The sequence below is a fragment of the Uloborus diversus genome, chromosome 5 (assembly GCF_026930045.1).
Source record: "Uloborus diversus isolate 005 chromosome 5, Udiv.v.3.1, whole genome shotgun sequence".
Lineage (NCBI taxonomy): Eukaryota > Metazoa > Arthropoda > Arachnida > Araneae > Uloboridae > Uloborus > Uloborus diversus.
In genome coordinates, this window is record NC_072735.1 from 82,533,801 (window position 1) to 82,554,488 (window position 20,688).

At 34.2% G+C, this 20,688-nt stretch overlaps 1 protein-coding gene across 1 annotated transcript in view; it reads right to left on the reverse strand.

The window, feature by feature from the left end:
• The window catches only part of LOC129222613 (uncharacterized), a 60,563-nt gene that overhangs the window by 10,538 nt on the left and 29,337 nt on the right, over positions 1-20,688 (reverse strand). Inside the window, exons 2-4 of the mRNA XM_054857137.1 lie at positions 14,074-14,153; positions 12,936-13,011; positions 11,225-11,386 (exon numbers count right to left, since the gene is read on the reverse strand). Of these exons, the coding sequence (XP_054713112.1) occupies positions 11,225-11,386; positions 12,936-13,011; positions 14,074-14,153 (318 nt within the window). The remainder of the gene's footprint in view (positions 1-11,224; positions 11,387-12,935; positions 13,012-14,073; positions 14,154-20,688) is intronic.

Below are 20,688 nucleotides of genomic sequence, written 5' to 3' on the forward strand. Positions count from 1 at the left end.
GCATTCAAATACTTGTGATGCAGGCAGAGAATATGAATTTTGGAAAATTTCCACCAATAATTTTCATGCTGAGGGAAAAAAGTTGATTTTTTATAGTAACTGATATTTATAAACTGATTTTGAGATTGTTTCTGAAAGAAACACGAAAAAGACATTTATTGATATAAGCTTCCAATATAAAACTGTATTATGAGTACAACAAAATACACTAACCATCTTTCCTTTTAGTTAGAATTTGTTTTAGAACAAAATTTGATTACTACATGTCAAATTTCCCCCCAAAAAATCTGGAAAAGATATAGCATCTGTTACGGCTTATTTTCAATACAAAAAATTATAAATTAAAATTTAGTTTGGTACACTTTAAAAAATATATATTTCAAGCTTTTAAATGATATACAATACCTATAGTTTTGTCAATATTGAAATTTTGATGCTCAGGTTGACATTTTCGTGGAATTGCCAATATATATATTTTTTAATGAAATGATACAGAGTGGCTCTGCAATTCAAGAGTTCAAGTGTGTGTGTGTGTGTGTATGTGTGTGTGTGTATGTGTGTGTGTGTGTGTGAGAGAGAGAGAGAGAGAGAGTCTCTCACTGTGTCCTTTTTCCCATTTTCGTTTTATACATAACGCTAGTATAACTGAGGCTCAAAAGCAAGAAAAAGGCATCTTTTGGATTAGACATAATTCTACTAAAAATTCAGTTCATTTCCCAAGCTAAAGATCCGCTTTACTCCCAACCCAAATGTTGCTTCACCACAAGGGCAATTTCTCAACAAAACCCACGACGAGGGAAGCTGACATCAGCCCATTAGCGCACGGCTGGAGAACGTATCTTTTTAATATAAGCGAGTCCAATTCGCAGGTTCGAAGATGACTCCCATGGTAGGCCCTTTCAAAACGTGCCCCTTCTCCACAATTTCCGTCCCGAAGTTTGGAAAGAGGGGGAATGAGTCATCCTCGTCGTCATAGCAACGCAAACCGCCAGGAATCCCTCGGAAGCGGGATGAAAAGCACGGAATTCCAATCTGGTACATCAGGAAACCTAATCGATAAGAATGTTCTTTTATTTTTCAAAAAAATATTTTTTTATTTTATTTAATTTTGCGAAAAGGACCATTATATCGACGGATCAAGGCAATAAGAAATGAGAAAATGGCTTAATTTCACGTTTTGGTCCACGATCGAATCGATATTTCATTTTTATTGCTTACTTTCTTCTTTTTTACTCAGCAACACGTAAGCAAGAAATTTTCCGTTTCCATCTATCGACGTTTCCCATACTTGCTTAAACACTTTTTCATGACGTCAAGTACTTTTCCATTAATTTCTTCTTTATGTTTGGAATGCATTGTTTGCATTTAAGCAAATTTGTGCTGACTGTCAGAGACTTTCGTCTAATATTGCTGAAAAACGTTTTAAGTTTTGTAATAACTCTCATGAAAAACTAATAAACTTTAAATAAGCTATTAAAAAAAAAACTTTTATAATTCAAATTCTTAATGTATCGTACCAGATACCGTAAAATGGTACAACTTTGTGCCAAGGGGGGGGGGGCGACAATGGGCCACTGTTGCCATGGTGATGATTTTGCTCTCTAGTAGCCTTTTTTTTGAACTTACGAGCTCTAAAAAAATTCACCAGATAGTGTAAACATTTAGGTAGCTAAAGTCGCTAATTCAGAGATCGCCATTGTCGTTGTATATCTTAGAAAAATTAGTCGTTCTTAATGCGTGATTAGACTCAATCGTGGAAGAGCCAAAAGTCTCCTTTGGGCAGATCACTTATGCTGTTTTCCAAGATCCGTTAAGTTTAGATTTGCTTTACTATTTTGTCAGTTATGAATTTAGCCGATTGTTGACTTAAAATGTTTCATTGTTTTCACAAGCTCTCACAAATGGGAATGTTGGGGTACAACAATGGGTCACCTATTTTTCGCGGTTTTTAGTGGTTTGAAACTTCATTTTATTCTCTGTAAGGATGCTTTGGTCATATTTTGTCTTATTTATTGTAAAGAATGTCAAGAAAAGACAGAAGAAAGCTTGGGAGTTACTCTATCGCCCGTATTCACAAGGTTCATACTCTTCCAAACAAAATGAATTTCAGGAGTTTTCAGGAGTCAAAAGCAGAATTTTCAGGAGTAATAATACAAGCGGTTTTTAGTATATAGTACTTTGTATATTATGTATTTACAGTATATTTAGTATTATCAATGCTAAATATAGTACAAAATAGCAATAGCACTACTAATTAGCAATAAAGAAAATACGCTTAATAGCAGTTAACACAAAACCTAGGACATGCTCTTGGTTTGTTCTCTAGTGGCAGTTACGATTAGTAAAAGTAATGGGCATGTTCGAACGGAGTAACCGGTCAGTCGGTTCGAACACACCACATGTATTTGCGAAAAGCACTGAGTGCTCTGTATAATACGAGATTTTTTGATTTGGTTCTAGCTGCAGCAGCCTTCAATATGGCCGCCTAACAACATGGAATTAAAATTTAGCGATTATTAAAGTTTTATTTTGAGATTGATGCAGCACTTTTACTAGTAAAAATTATTTTCAGGAGGAGAAGGGGCAAATCAGGAAGTTAAAACAAAAATTCAGGAGTTTTAAGGGCCCTTAGAAGAAAAAAAAATTTCAGGAGTTTTCAGGATTTTCAGGAGTACTGCAAGAGGTTTTGCAGAAGGTGCTGACCGAATTCCGAACCAAATATAAACTGAGATAATTTTTTAAAAATATTTATTTTGATAAAATTTGGAATATGAAATGTGATTTAACAATTCAGTTTTTAAGATATTTGTTGATCTCGTTTCAAAATTGTCAGACCTACGTATTTTCCGAGACCTAGACAAGGATCATATACCTAGTATAGTAGACCTAAGTATAGATATTATTTTTCCAGTTTTCAAATGTTTCTATGTCAAAACCTAGGCATACAATTAAAGAACGTTACCAACATTTACCATGTTGAACTTTATTAATCACTCAAGACGACAAGTTATTATTAAACCTTAATTTTTTAAAAAAAAAAAAAAAAAGGTAAATGATGGACTAAAAAAAATCTTGATGTATTTTCAAGCAGAGGGCAAATTGTAGCTTCCGACAACAACAGACCAGATCAAGTTTTCAATGTGTTTTCTAGTTTAAAATGAGGTGGCCCATAGCTGTACCCCGTAGGGGTACAACTACGGGCTACGGGGAAAAAATTCTCCTTCCCCTTATTTACAACATAGATTTTTTTAAACATTTCACTTGAAAGATGAAATGTATAGCTACCATTGCTAAAGTTCTCAAATTTTTAAATAAAAGATGCATGCGGAATTTTCATTGAAAACATCGAAAAATGGCCCATAGTTGGACCATTTTACGGTAAATCTTTTTAAAGTTATAATTTTTCATATTTTATTGCAGTAAGCTGAAAGGGTAGATTTCATCGGAAAAAATTGTATTTTTCTTTTAACTATGAAATCCCACAAAACCTCAGATAAGGGTAGGCTTGTCAGATTTCTGAAATGTTCAACCGGGACACCGGAATGCCCCCCCCCCCCGCATAACTAATATTCGAAGAGGTACACACCATTAGCTGACTTTTGGAGCGTTTTATTGTGCAGTTTATTCTCAATGCGATAAATAAATGGTTACAAATTATGAACCTAAAACAGGGGTAAGAAAAAATGTCATAAATCGATAAAACGTGAACATTTCACTTCCGAGATGTAAACCTTTGCAGTTTATTTCCGGTGGAAAAAAAAAAAACTTTGAATGAGGAATAAAAAAATATACAATATTTAGACATACATTTTATAGGACTTTTTTTAAGTCTTTTTTGGGTTTTAATGTTGTAAAAATCCTCACAAGCTAAACAGATTTCATTTTACAAGTCAATGATACAAATGATAAAGTAATTATCCTAAATGATCATTCACAGTTAACTATTTTTAGACCTTTTTGGTCATTTGTAATCAAATGTATCTAAAGGGTGTTTTTTTTAGAGGTAGATAACGTTAGGTTCAAATAAAACATAGTTAAATGTTGTTAATTGCCATGAATGTTGCTTTATTCGAAAGATGATTTTTTGCCAGTTTTATTTAAATATGATTTCTGGCATATGGCCACTTCGGCTGGCTCGGAGAAAGTCTAATCGGAAAGTCCAATTTTCTCATGTTTTGCAGCAATAGAGGCCGTATGTCAGTAATAAGGTGGCGAATGTTCTCTTCCAAGACGTCAATCGTCTGTGGCTTATCAGTTTAGACCAGAGACTCCACATAGCCCCACAAAAAGTAGTCCAGCCGTGTTAAATCGCATGATCTTGCTTGCCAATTCACGGGTCCATTACGCGAAATTATTCGTTCAAAGAACGTTTCTTTCAATAAATCAATTGTGACGCGCTGTGTGGCATGTTACACGCCTTGTTGCTTGTTGTCTATTTATGATAAAATGGCAAACCGAACTGAACACAAAACAAGTGACAGTTATCAAAATGGCACACATATCAAACAGTGTTGCCAACTTAAAGTTCTATACCTCTAAAAAAACACCCTTTATTTCCGGGACGTGAAGTAAACCGGCCAGGGCACAGGGATTTTGTTTGAAATCCGGGACGTCTGGCAAGTCTAGATAAGGGTAAGGTAGACCGGGGCATATTTACGCATTGCGCACGTTTATGCAGTGCCCTTTTTCCAAAACGAGTTATAACTGGAGATCCAACCACTCATATCAGACTGATATTGCTCCCTAGCTAATATTCTCACATGTTTTTGAGCATCAGTCGAGCTTCAATTTAACATGCGGATAGGAAAATCTGTTTTCTACCAAGTTGAGTAAATTTTGTGTTGAATGTTTTGAAGCTTATTGTGAGTAAATAATACACGGTTAAGAACAAATATATAAAGATTAAGAGAATTTTATCCTTTTTTGAGAATTGTATTTGTATGGACAAAATATTTATTAAATTTTATGCACGTTAAAAATAAATCCAAACTTGCCGACGGGGTACGCTTACACATTTTCATTAGGGCACATTTACGCACGTTACTGTGTCTTACGTACTGTGTTTTACTTTCAAACGGGCTTCGGACGCTTTTTTCGCTCTGTACTGTTTCAAATCTTTAGTATTTTCAGGTTATTTAGTTTTGAAAACCACCATTCATTTTAAATTAAGTAAAAGATTTGTATCTTATAGCTTACAATCATATAGTGATTGTAAGCTTCATGATTGTTTAGCATTAACTTTATACACAATTCAGCCTGTAATACATTTTCTTTATTTTAAAGATAGTAAGACAGTAAGTTCAAAACACTAACATAACCACGTTAGATGTCAAAATAATGAAAAAGGCTTATCGATAATCCAAGTATTTTTCTCAGCAGGCCTTCCACATCGTCACATGTGTACTACCCCAGCTGAGACCATTTGGAAAAGTAGGATCAAAACTAAGGAACCATGAAAGGAAAAAAAATAAGGATGCTCAGAATCTTAACTGATACTCCGATTAAAGAAGCCCTCAGACAAGAGCAGTTAGAAGCTACAAGGAAGAAAAAAAATGAGCAGAACAAAACAAAAAGGAGAAATTATTTTAAAATTTACAAGTTTCTATTGAAGCAGAAATAGAAGGTATCAAAAAAAAAAAAAAAAAAGTATGAAACCAAAACTTGCGACAGGGAAAAAGTTAGTACACTCTGTAAAAAGGAAACGGGACCTAGGGCCCGTATAAAAAGTTAAATTTTGCATTTTTTGACTAATTTTTATTTTTGCTTCAAACTTTCAATATCTAAATTCTGCATCTGATTTTGAACATTTTTGCACTTGGAAGTATACATCTAGAACTAACGGTTGCAAAAATAAAGGTCTTGAGGTATAAACGGAACACCCTGTATATTTCACTTACTCCTCGGTATCATTTTTACGTAAACTTGCCAACAAAACTTGCAAACAAGTTAATGAAAGTTTTAAATTTTCAGAAAATATAAAAGAATAACATTGATAATTGTAACCTTCTTGGTGATTCGTTTCAATGCACGCAAAAAAGTACTCAAAAATAAAGTTAAAATAATACTGAAAAAAATTAGACATAAATAAATAAATTACAGAAATTGATTTTGGAATTATAGCTGAAATTTTTCGAGTCACTCGTCCAGACTACTTTTAAAGAGCAAATTGGTAACTCCGGCAGAAATCAAGCCATCGAGCTCAGAATTTTAGCCTCTCTGAGAATGATATAATAGAATATACCAAACTATAATATTTTTCCTTCTTTTTTTTTTTTTGTTACGCGAGTGACATTCAGCAGTCAGTAAAAATGCTGAATATACAACGTTCATCGGCTGTTTCTCCCCCTGTTCATCTCTGTTGCACATAAATTTGTCTCATTTAAATGAGAGTAATGTCCCTAATTTCAAAAATTATTCGGTTATGGAACCTTTACAAGTGAATCAGTTCATCGGCAAACCGTTTTCACTGCTTGCATACCACTAATGTGAAAAAAACAACTTTACAGCATGAAGTATGTGTAAATGTAAATGAATAGTGTTATGCATAGACTATGCTTTTGCATACAAGAATAAGATTAGACGAAATAGTTTCAACAAGAGCGCCCCAACTGGAGGTCACTCAGACCTCCAGTTGGGGCGCCCGAAAAGACCAAAAATTTCCTTATTTTACAAATTTTGTCTGACGATTCCGCAAATCTAGAAACACTATTGTAATAATGTGATTTTTATTTTTTATTTTTTTAGAAATGATGCCTAATGTTTCATTCAGAGCTTCATTCAGTAAATTGGGAATACTTCTCCCCCCTCCCCAAAAAAATCGGGTCGCCCCTGAATTTAAATTTTGTTTTACAAAAAAAAAAAAAAAACATTTGAGTAACAGAACCAATATGTTTTTTTTTCTTTTTAAAATTGGTCTCGCATAAAAAAATAATAAAATAAAATAAAATAACTTAGTCGGCGAAAAACCATCACAACTTTTCCCGAAATTAAGAGTACCTTTTCGAGCCGATCCTCTCAGAAACGGTCCTACATTTACAGGCTGCGGATAATCGCCTTCCCTAGTTTGCAAAAAACAAAACGCAAAAAAAAAAAAAAAAAAAAAAAAAAAAAAAGTATATTTAAAGTTGACGGCATGAAAAAGATAACGTTTATTTTAATTATTATTTATGTCAAGAAACTTTATTTGCGCTAAAAATATCCTTTAAATTGAAAATATGCATCATGTATGTATCAAAAGTGAGTTTTCACCAACTGTAATACCGTTGATGATCTAACACAGCCCCCCCCCCTCCCTCAAACACCCCTCGAAGTTCTTGAAGTCAAAGGGGGACATTAAACAGTTCGTAAAACTGGCAAGTGGAGGATGTGCTCAGCTCTCTCCATCCATCAAGAAGTTCACTTTTCTCCCCAGCTTTCAAGGAATACAGGGTGCCAACAGTTAGGAAGGCACGTCACGAAGAGCCCCGGGGGAAACAGCATCTTGACTTATTCATGGCAGCAGGAAGCCGGCGAAAAAGAATGACGTTTGACGTTCGAAACACCCTGTTGCGCTCGTTATTCAATCGCAAGTGAAAGTTTTATAGTTTCATTTTAAAAAGACAAAAATGAGGGAAATACTTTAGATGAAAATCGAAACGAAACAAATTTTGACTTTACTTACTGTTCGATGCTCTTATACAACTTATGTGGACTGTAAATTTCCTTTCAAGAATTCATTCAATTTAAAACCACAAGCATTTATTTAACATGTAAAATCAAAATCAATTCAAGTAAAAAAGTTAACTAAAACATTACCCAAATGGTAAAAAAATATCAAGACACACTTTTTATAACTTGAGGCACGTGTGTGCTTCCCTTTCACGTTCACTCGCCAACAATTTTGAAATAATTGCAGGGATAGGTTAGTTGCAAGCAATAAGGCATCAGTCGCTATATAGCATAGAAATATCGGATTGGTTTTTGTGTCATTCTCTGCTTTAACTTATGCAAGGGATTTAACACGTAGCGAAATTTAAATTTTAGTAGTTTTTCTTATCGAGACTAACTCAAGAGCTTTTGAGTGCAAATTTTTTACCTTCCATCTGTTAGTCGCGCGCACCTGATAGCTGAATCCCTATTATTTTTCAAGTCACAGAGCTTCATTAAATTTACTAACTATAAAACAGTTGTTCATAGGTAGCAATTAATTATTTAAACTAAAATTAGTTTAACTTAGCTTTCAAAAACTCGGAAATACCTCAAAGACGACCAACCATGTTAGGAAGAGCGCGACAGTGGAAGGTTAAAAAAGTTATCAAATCAATATAAAATAAATAACTTGGTTTTATATATTTTTTCTTCACTTTTAACGAAACTTTGGGAACATTAACTTGCTAAGGTTCCCTTTCTTCAGCTAAATTCATTTCTAGACTTTTCAAGGACGTTCAGAAACCTTATGATATATTTCAAGGACTAACGTATGAAATGATACACATATACTAAAACGCATCGTAAAAAAGTATTCGAAACATAGTGTATCACCAATCTCCATATGAAAGTAGCAGATTTTTCTTAATGCTTAGATTTCTTTTCTTTTCATTTTTTTTTTAAAGCTTATAAGCGGCACTCTATAAAATTAAATAGTTTATTGCAACATTCTTCAGAAACATCCATAGCTGTTTAGTATTTTAGATGCAAACTTATGGAAAACTTACATGTGATAGTTTTAGCCACGGCGATTAATTGTACACTCTAAGACAAAAAAAAAGTTGCACCAGGAAGGTGTGGACCGATGTGAATGAAATTTGGAGGGATGGTTCTTCTGCCTAAGATATGCAAATGATTAAATTTCCAGGTTAGGGTTGCGCATGCAACGCGCGCAGGGTGGCCCTAAGCACAGCGCAAGACCAGCTATAAAAGGGCGTCCAGTAGAGCAGCAATTTTAATTTAACTCAATCTGATTTGTTAGTTACGTCGTTTAACATTGGATTATGCCTCGAAATAGAGTTCGCAAGCAATTTACGCAACCAGGAGTGTTCGAAAGGGGTCGCATAATTGGCCTCCGAGAAGCTGGATGGTCATTTCGACGGATAGCACTGCACGTTGGTTACACTGATGTTACTGTTGCACGCATTTGGCGGCAGTGGACTCAACAAGGCACATATCAGCGTCAATCAGGCTCAGGGAGGCCGAGACAAACCGTACCGAGGGAGGACCGGAGGCTCGTAAGGCAAGCTCGTAACGATCCAACCAGCACAGTTGCAGACATCCAACGGGCTGTGGGACCTTCCATCAATCAGCCAATAAGTGGTCGCACCATTTGCCGACGGCTGCACGACGTGGGACTGCGCTCACGTAGACCGTTACGACGACTGCCATTAACAGCATTGCATCGTCGGAAAAGATTGGAATGGTGCCGTACAAGACGGACATGGAGCGTCGAATGGTATCGCGTAGTCTTCACTGACGAGTCCCGCTTCTGTCTTGGTGGAGACGACAATAGAATCCGCGTGTGGAGGCAACGTGGTCAGCGCCAAGATTTACGGTTTATTGTACAGCGTCATACGTCCACGAGACCTGGTGTCATGGTGTAGGGCGCAATTGCACATGATGCAAAATCACCTCTAGTGTTCATTAACGGTGCTTTGACCGGCCAACGTTACGTTCAAGAGATCCTGCAGCCAGTTGCTTTGCCATTCCTGAGCACCCGTGTTCGGCCGCTATTCCAACAAGACAACGCTCGACCCCATATTGCTGCCGTCTCTAGAGCTTGTCTTCAAGGCTTAGACAGCATGGAGTGGCCGGCATATTCACCAGACCTGTCCCCAATCGAGAATGTGTGGGATGCCATGGGACGAGATGTCAACACTCCACCCGTACCTCGAAATCTGCCGGAACTCCGTAACAAAGTTAAAGCAGCATGGGATAGACTACCACAGGATTTCATTAAGAACCTGTACGATTCGTTACCAAGACGATTAGCATGTTGTATTCGGAATAATGGCGGCCATACCCCATACTGAATGTTACCCATTTTGTGTATGTTGTTCAATAAATTTTGCTTATATCGTTCTCATTTTCTAATCATTTACTCTTCCATATACACTTAACATACCTTCCAAATGTCATTGTATTCTAAGACTTCCTTCATGGTGCAACTTTTTTTTTTTGTCTTAGAGTGTATTAATTATATGCAGCCAGACATTCCAATGTTGGTTAATATCTTGTTAATTCACTTTCAAACTTCCGATTCCCGTTAACTGATAAAAAATCCAACTTTATTAAATAAGCTCATGAAATAAGTCGTGTATATTGGCTCTTCCCAATACACAGACCTGGTGCGATCCATTATGTTTGGTCATCGAATTTTTTCACCAACCACCGCTATAGACGCGATCTCCACTGCAGTTGGGAGTTTTGACACCCAGTTTCCCACCAGACGAAAGCACTTGGGCTCTTACAATGCGAAATTACACCAGGAATTAATTTAGCATAGAGTGTGTGAGATTACTAGAGACTTGAGTAATCTTTAACGTGTCGCATATAGGTGCTGGACGATTTTCTGCATCTTGAAAATCCATCAGCAGTGAACCCCACGACCGAGAGCGTAGGATGGCATCGTCTAACCATTACGTCATGCAGCCAACCTTTTTAAAGATCACGGGCATTTGCATTTGAATCAAATGGGGCATCCAATTCATTCTGTTTATCTTCATGTATTCATGATGCCAGGTAATTCATACATTTTGTATGATTCATTTCGCCGCTAAAAAGACGAATGGGCGTATCTTAAAAGAATCGAAATATGAGTTATGACCGCCACAGAAATGTCCAAAGTCGAATTTATAATATGTCCAATGGGCGTATCTCTACAATAAATAGTAAAAAGTTACAGTCCCTCACACTGGTGGCGGTTCTCAAGCGATACAGTAAACCGGAAATCTTTAAATCGGTTTTCTGCAAAATGCTGAAAAGTGAGATACGCCCTTTCATCCTTTTAGCGACGATTTGTTTAAGTAAAACTCATTGTAAGTTCAGAACTCAGTTGAAGAACTTAGGTCCTGATACCTAAGACATGCATTCGTCGATAGATAGAACATAGACATGTTAACAAGGAAAGACAGATAGAACGTAGTTTATCAGTTTAAGACAGTAAGACCGTAGTTTAAGACAGATAGAACGTAGTGGATAACGATAGAAATCGGCGAACTGAAATGTCTGGTGCATCGCAAAGTGGTCAACTTACTCAAGTCGAAAGTCCAGAGTTCGGATGAAGATCCCCTGAGGTCTTGATACCCACCAAAGACATGCATCTGATCTCCGTACACGACTGCGGAATGGCCCCTGCGCCCCGAAGGTTGGTGCACTGAACTATTCCGCACGTGATGTTTTTTCCACGTCTGAGTGCCTACGGACATGAAATAAGTTTCATTAAAAATGCTTCAGTTTTCAAAGCGTCAAAATTATTCCTAACAGATTTAATTATTGACAGAATTATGTAACAAATTAACAGTAACGTTAAAAATATATAGTAAATAGGTCATAAATATGTCTGTACCACACTAATGAAAGGCTACGATTTAATACGCTGCAAATAAGAGAACAAACGCGTAATCAAAAATCACTTTATTCACCACATTATTCAGTGAATTACTTTAAGACTGAAGTAACGAGAATTCATAGAGTCTTGTCCATTTGCTTTAAGCGGGAAAACGTTATACAGGGGTCAACCAAATTTTTATTAAATACTACAAAATAATTTGAATGGAAGTAGATTGACAAAATACAACGATTTTACAACATATTTATTGAATAAAAATTCATGTCATATACTATCTGAATTTATTATGAATGGAAATCTACATTTCATGAAACAATGGGCGATGCTATTTTGCGTCACATTTTTCCAGGCAGAAGATGTGAAATACAGTGTCACGAAAACATTTTTTCTCCATATTTTAGTGGGCTAAACGGAAAGAAGTCATGAGAAATGGTTTAAATCATGTTTCTGTTTTCAGAAGAAATAAAATACAGTGAAATCCCGTTGCAACGAATTTCAAGAGACCACATATTTTGTTCGCTGTAACGGTAATTTCGTTGTAACGGACTTCAAACAATGTAACAGCAATTACACTGGGACTGAAAGTTTCTTTCTTTGAAACGGAAATTTCGTTGCATTAGTATTCGTTGTAACGGAATTTTACTGTAAATGAGATTCGTCGTAGGAAAATGAGCAAAATCAAGTCGGCATTATTTGCGTAAAAATGTTAAAACCGGTCATACGGTGAATCAAGAAGCGTAATATACGGGAAGAAATAACATCAAAAGAAAAAAAAAAAACGTTTACTAGCCATTTACCATATTAAGTTGCTTTTTAAGTGAGTTATTTTATGTTTTATTTATTTAAAGTTAATAATCATACTTAATGTAGATAAATTTAGGATAAATAGAAATGTATTCACATTTCACATAAGACACAAAATATGTAAACATTTTACTTTCTAAATTTGCATAAAACAAAAATAAATGTTACAGTTAAAATTTGTTTCACCAAATATTCGGTTTTCTGCCGTGTATTCGGTATTTGGCAAAATATGGTTTCCGATGTATACCAAATTGTAGTGTAAAACCTTTTTTGTTTGATTTATAGTAAATCGTCCAAACCGAAAAAGTATTCCAAGTATTTTTGATGCAAAACATTTACTTCCTCAGAGAATTTGTTTGATAATAATTTGAAAAAGAATACAACTCTCCTTGAATATAAGAACAAAAGAAAAAGTTGGATTCAGGTGCTCATTAACAAATTCATTGAAAGCCTAAGGTGAATCTCAGCAGCAGAAAAGTAGAACAAAACTACAAATAAATACCATTTTTGGCAATTTTAAGAAACAGGAATGTAAATATGGATTTGTGTTTGAAAGAAACCACATTCAATTGAATAAATAAAATGTACTTACTAATATCTAATATCCACAAGGGGGTTTCTCCCGTAGAAGCAAATCCGATTTCACCTCCAAAAACATAAATCGTGTTCTACAGCATAAAGAAATTAAACAAATAACATTTCATCAAATACTAACGCTCGATGAACACGGAAAAAAAAGGAACGAAACGACAACAGTACGATATTAAATGCAAAAAAATTGAAAATAAAAAATGAAATTTTAGCATTCGAAATAATGATAAAATTTCCCTTGTTATTAATGTGCGATTAAGCAAATCAAAGTGTCATTGATTGATTTTAATCATTATTTAAATCAATTGATTAAAAAAATCTATGATTTAAAACGTTTAAATTTTTTTTAACCTTTACCCGAGAAATCTATAAAAATTCAGAAATTTCACTAGTTCTACTTTTTTTAGGTAAACACAAACCCATTGTTTTATTTTTTGGGTAAAAGGAGTATTTCTAATTTTTGGAAATTTCTTTATTTCAAAGGAGACTGGAAACTAGAACCGGCATTTACGTTCACATCTTTAAAGGAATAGCTACTAATATTATTGATATTTCGTGCGATTGGCATTCCTGCAAAGACTTATTTTTTAATCGTTAAGTTTAAAATTCGTAATGCAACTCGATCTGCCTATTTTGCTGTCTTCAGAAGTTATCCAGTCGGGTCAAAACACCTTAGAATAGTTAGTTACATGCCAAACAAAAAAACTTTATTTACTAATTTATACAAACCGACAAAATTTATTTATTTTCCCCGATTTTTCTGGATTTAGTGCTCGATTATGTTATGTAGATTACATTTCATTTGAATCAGATACATTTGTATTAAAATTTGTTTGAAATCATGTTAAAATAGGACTTTGCTAGAGTCAAACTTAAAATATTGTGTTCTAAATTTTTGAAAATATCAATACCAAGTTTAGTTACATCAATAAATGTAAACTGTTTAGTAACTTAAGTTCCAAAAATTCGATTCAAGTTTTGAAAAATCTATTATTTTTTTGTTTAAACAAAGTTACTTTTTTACACTCCGTAAAGGAAAAAGAAGTTGAGAAACAAAAAAATATTATGCTTTTGAATTTTATGAAAAATTCTTCTAGTATGTTTTAAAATATATATATATTTTTATACACGGTATTTACCTTCCAACAGACCATGGTATGCTCTTGGAGACAAGGTGGACGGTTTCCACGACACTTCAGTTCCTCCCACGCATTTTCCACTGCAAGAAAGACGAGGAGAATTATTTAACAGAAAGGAAGACACAATTCAAACATTTTATTCTTTCAAAATGTTGACGACTAATGGCGAATACTACAATCTCTTTTCGGATATCTTGACATCCATACAGTCAGTTGAAAAAAAAGTTTTTTATGATCTTGAACCACGTGTCTGCAATGTTCTACAGTATGTGCTTGTTTAATTCCAATGATTTTACTTTCACTTTTTTTAGCACCAGTTGCAGATTTACACATTTGACAGGGTGGCGACAGGAACTGTGAAAAAAAGTTCCCTGACTTTTCCCTGATTTCCCTGATTAAGTTCACCAAATTTCCCTGATTTACGTTACCAATGATAATGGTTTTCTTTCTTTGCTCTACTTGAAATCCATTGTATGTTTGTATAACATGCTGTATTTTAAACGTTTTAAGTTGTGTAAAGTTGTTGAACTAATGATATGTTTTTAAAAGATACTACTTTTTTAATAAAATGGTTTAAAAAAAATATATATATAAAGTCACTTTTGGGGGGGAAAAACCTACAAAATAGTATATTAAATTTTTCTACAATGGAAAGACTAGAAAATTTAAAAAAAAAAAAAAAAAAACTTTACTGCCAGAAACCACTTAGCATAAGAATTTTAAGAAACTATTAAAATCACTCTTAAAAACATATGCGTATTTATGATAGAACTAAAAAGTAATTGAAATTATTTTTAACTAAATTTTCAAACAGTATAATAATTGTTGCAAGAATAAGAAGTAATAGTGAAAGAATAGAAGTAATGTAGTTATTCTTATATAACTAATTGACATATTTATGCAAAAAAGATAAAATCATTTGACATCCATTCATAGGGAGCTTTTCTCTAATCAAGAACATAGATTTTAATGAATGAATACAGCATTTTAACAATAAAAAAATAAAGATATTTACTTAAGTACACAAGTTAACTCTATTTCAAATGATTTCAGTATGTAACGGAAAAAAATCTTAGATTGCTTTAGTAACAAACAACTTTGATATGCAAGGAAAAAAAAAAGAAATATAAAAGCAATTAGTTAATTTCAAAATATAAGAAGAATACAACTTAGTTATAAAATTAAAGAATCACTTAAGTCTGAAGAAAAGAAAACCTTTATAATCTGCGGAGACAACAAATAGTATAACGGCAAAAAACAAAGTTTTTTTTTAATTGAAAGTTCAAATTTAGCAATTAAATTAAAAACGCGAAGAAGTAATAACTTTTAAGCTTTTATAGTATTAATTCAAAAACCTAAGATTTCTTCTTGAAATTGTGATTACAGTATGCTAATTACTTCAAGACAACGGAATAAAGGCAAAGGAGCTAAGGCATTAATGAAGGCTTCCTCTTTGCCTGTATGGTTGTTTATTTTACGTAGCATTGAAAGCGTAAAAGGAAATTTCAAACTAGGTAAAATAAACAACATAACAAACACAGAAGCAATCTTAGGATGTTCATCCTGTGGGGAATAAGTAAGATTCAATACTTTGACATTGAGGAAAAAAGATACACAAGTATGCAGCAGTGTATAATAGCACCTCATTAATTTTCCTTTTTTTTTTTTTGAACAGATAATTGGCGGAAAACGCGTAGAGAATTAGAGTACTTAATTTTGTAAAGAAAAAAAAATTTTTTTCTTCATAAAATCAATTTTCCCTGATTTTTTGTTATTTTTTCACAATTTCCTGATATTTCCCTGACTTTTCCCTGATTAATAAAGTTCCCTGACTTTTCCCTGATCTCCCTGATTTCCCTGATATGTCGCCACCCTGTTTGAGGACCCTCGCAATGAAATTCGGGGACATTTTGTCGATGTAAAAAAAATTTCGTGTGTAGTTTTGGATCATTTTCGGGGTTCCTATGTCGTGGGGACCCCTGATAATTGCGACGTGGTAAATCCAACACTGTATAAGCACAAATGTATTTATTTCTTAATATCTATGACTAATGCAAACCTCTAGAATTTCAAACATATACAAAATTTCTCATTCTTTTACGTACAAATGTACACTTAAAAATGAAAATATAAATGTCTTTCTGAGCTTCAACAAAGATAACATAGCCAGAGGGCCGATGTGCCCTCCCGCCTTTGCGCCTTCGTTTCTTTCTTCCTTTCATTTATTTCACTCCCTTGAACCTGTGCGCCTTCTTTTTTTACGCCTCGAACCTCTGCGCCTTCGTTATCTGCACCCTTGGGCTTGAACGCATTTGTTTTCTTTTGCTTGCACTCTCAAACCCTGAGCGCTTTCGTTTTTTTTTCTGCACTCGAACCTCTGTGCGCTTTTTTTTTTTGCTCCCTCAAACCTGTGCGACTCTTTTTTTTTTTTCGCGCCCTCAAACCTGAGCTCTTTCGGCTTTTCTTTTGCGCCTTCGAGTGTGTGTTCCTTGTTTACCCCCCTCGAACCTTTTCATTTTTTTAAATTCAATTTTGTTTTACACTTTATTTGCGTCCTCGAACGTGTGCGTTTTTTTTTTTTTCGAAGTTGACCCGACCCCCCTTGGGTGACCCAGTCCGCCCCTGAACACAGCTACTCTTTTAGAGAACCGGGCTCCTTAAACTTGCATACGGTCCTCTTGAGTTTTTAAGCGGCTTTAGTCAGTACTAATAAATTATTTAACAGATGCGCTTTATTTATTTCATCCAAGGTGCATACTATATTTAATTAGTATGACTGGTTATCGTACATTAGTGCCGTTATAAGATTTGTATGAAATAAAGTAACGTAACACTTACAGTAAATTTCTATTTTGGTAGTTTAAAATAGTTATAATACTCGTACATGCATAACAATAATTCTTAAGATGCTGCTCGTGTGGCAGTCTGTTTAATATTCCAATTAAGTGGGACATTCTTCAGTGTAAAGATGTACCCAATCCCTGCCATATATCTTTTCAAGTCACACAGAACGCAAACGAGAAATCATCAGGTATCAAGGATCAGAAGAACCCCTTCTCCCTCAGAGTATTTTTCCAATTACTAAAATGTATTTCTTAAAACAACATAAAATATGCTTCAGCCTCGGATTTTTTTTTAAAACAATTCTCATAGCTCTCCTAGTATTCGTAGAACCTTCAAACAAACTTCATCTTAAGCGAAAAATTCCAAGCTGTCGAATGACCAAAATTCAAAACTGTGCGTGAAATATTTCTCCCCATAATATCAAATTTATGTGAAAAATGAGCCTAAAATTGGAACAGAAGAAGAAAAACAATCGAGTTTTCGAAAAACGCTTCGAGGTTCTCATCCCCATGTCGCAAACTAATTTTGTGCCAAATTTCATGAAAATCAAGCTAACAGTCTTGGTCCTACGCGCGCAACAGACAGATATCATGAAAAACGTCTCTCCAGACAAACTTTTTGCTTTATCATTAATAGACATGGGCGCCCATGTGCAAAATTATAAGGGAGGGGGGAGGGGGCTCAGATATTTTCTTCATGGTTTAGCAGGATATTTTCTCCATGGAAACCGATTTCAGGGCAGATTAGAGTCATTAAAATTTGCCATTTTTAATAACTTATTCATTAATGGCTGAAGAAGAAATGTTTTTACATTTTTGCAAAGAGGAGTACTAAAAGCAAGGAAGTTCTCATTTGTAAGGGGGGGGGGCTCTAGCCCCCACTTGCTCCCCTATGTGGGTGCCCTTGTTAGTAGAGATTAGGTATCTTATAATTTTATCTGTGTAGTACAACTCATCAAGTGCATACGGGGCAAAGTGAAATGGTAATTTTATTTTTACTTTCATTCATTCACATATTCATCGATTTATTCATTTATTAATGAACTCGTAGGCATTCATTTGTTTATTCACCCGTTTATTAAATCATTCACTGTCTTATTTATTCTTTTTTTATTCATTAATTATTTTATTTATTGATTCATTTTGTCGTTTCTCATTCTTTTTATAATTTTTTCCAAAGAAACTATTTTGAGGAACAAATAGAAAAATTTCATTGGAAAATATTCTAATTTCCTTTTTATTTCGAGGAACAAAACTAACAGTTTAATACAGGTTATCTCACAAAACACATTTTTCTCCCTTCATGTACCGTAATTTTCAAATTGAATTTCCAATTTGTTTATCTTGAAAAATATACTTTTTTTAAAAACTATTTTACTTAGCCTCACATTCTCTTACTTATAAAATAATGTCGTAATGCAAAGATGAACTCGCATAAACAGATTTTTCAGCAGCGAAGTGGAAGTTGTGATTTCAATTGTATCGTTTGCAGAAACGAGATTGTTTAGACTGCACCCGGTAAACGTTCGCTGGCCAGAGAAGGGACGAGAATGTCATTGACCCACTGCTCCATTCTTTTCCCTGTTGCTATGGCAACAAGCGAAGAGAAAGAAAATCATTTCGGAATGATTTGGCATACCAAGAGAGAAGTGAAATATGAAGGGGCCAAGTAACTTACTACTTCAAGAACTCTGACCATAGAAAATGCTCACGAGTAGAGTACTTTTAATGACTAACTTACACATCTATTATTTAATCATTGGTGAAATAATTCAGTGATAAAAGCAAATAAAATATATATCTTCACTGTTGATAGAGGCATAAAAGGAAGCTAGTTATATTTTACCTATGAGAACATGTTTTTTATCCCGCAAGAATTTTTTTTTTCAAATTTAAAATTGACAGGGACCAGTTCGTTTTTTATTTCGATCATTAAATAATTCAGTAATAAATAAATAATACTGTTTTTGGTACAGAGTAGTATAAAAGCACAGAATATGGGGTAGCTTTTGTTTTTCTCACTCATAACTAACATGATTAAGGGAACAAAAAAAAAGATTATTGAGAATAAAATGAGATTCGGGCATCTGTGATTAGAATCATTTCACTTCAAAAGCTTAAAATAAAAATGCCAGCTATAAATTTTAATTGTTTGAAAAATTATGAAAAAGTTCGCTAACACAACATGTCTCCTATTATGGGGTACCACAAATATAACGTAAGAAAATAACTGCTTGTATATCATGATTAATATTCTTTTCCCGATAATCAGCGCAGCCAACGTGAGCCTATTTGAGGCATTTCTGACACCAAGTGCACTTTTCACCCCTGATCATTTGAAGATGACCTTACGCAGTGACGCAGCAGAATTTTCATCTTCATTTTAACTTCTCAATGCTTCTTTTTCTGAAGAAAAATAAACATGATTTACCCCTCATTGCCGGCTTTTCCTAAATACGGCTCTCTAACCTATATTGCACGTGTCTCCAACCTGATTTTCATTCTTAATCACATGCATCAACTATGCTTGAAATCTAATAAATACTGAAAAAACACGCATTTAACATTAATACAGAGAGATGAGTGCCTATAAAGGAACAACTTCCAACGTACAAAGGTGCAGCTTGGTTACTATTAATAAATAAGTAACAGTAATTTACAGTAATAAATACTGTAAAATAAGCAAACACCTATAACCTCTTGTCACAACTAGAAATGAAAACAATCGAAAAGAACCTGAAAATTTCGGAGAAAAAAGGAGTTGATTTCCAACTCGGAAAAATTGAAAAAATGAATTTTTCAACTTTTCAGAAGTTTTAACTGAAATTTTCAGCAAAAAGTGATAAAATTAGAAATTTCTCAACTTAAATACTGATGCAATTCTCTATAGATGTACCGAGTACTCGGTAACTACTCGGTACTCGGCCAAATTCTGATCAGATACTCGGCCAATACCGAGTAGTTGCAAAAAATTGAATATTGTCCAAGAGATACTAAAATTTATAAAAAAAAAAAAAAAAGAGCAAGCATTATATTCTGCAATCATTTACAATTAAAATTTAAAAGTCAAATTTAAATTTTGAGAATAATGAAGTTTGTAATGCTTCAATGGAATAAATCTTTATTTTAATGTCCCCAAAGTTAATAAAACTTATTTATTAAAAAATTACGCAAAAAAGGTAAGTATAGAAAATATGGAATTTTTATATTAAAAATGGATTTTTGCTACAAACAAAAATTAATAATAAAAATGTAAAAATACCTTTGCTTAAAAAATAAAAGGATATAAAACAACGTTAAAAGCACAATGCAGGAACTCTGCAGACACGTGTTTTGGCATTTCAAGGAATTCCTTTTTCAATGCACAAAATGGGGGCTCGTAGATTTAAAGGCATCCGACAAAAGTCGAATTTTTTTGTTGAATGTCTTTACATTCTTTAGCTCACATGTTATGCACTGAAAAAGACGTTCCTTGTAACGGGGGGGGGGGGGGGGGGCAGAAACACGTGTCTGGAGTGTTCCTGCACATTTGTTTTATCTGCTTTAAAAATTATTTATGTTTGGCGGACTAGAACTATAATTGATTGGTATACAGTGAAACCCCTCCTAACGGACACCCCTCAAAGGCGGACAATTTTCAATTCCCCAGTTCCAATGCAAATAACATTATTAAACCCCTGTCCTGCAGACACCTCTATATTGCAGACAAAAAATTTGTCCTGTTAGTGTCCGCATTAGAGGGATTTTACTGTAATTTGTTTTAATTCCAACT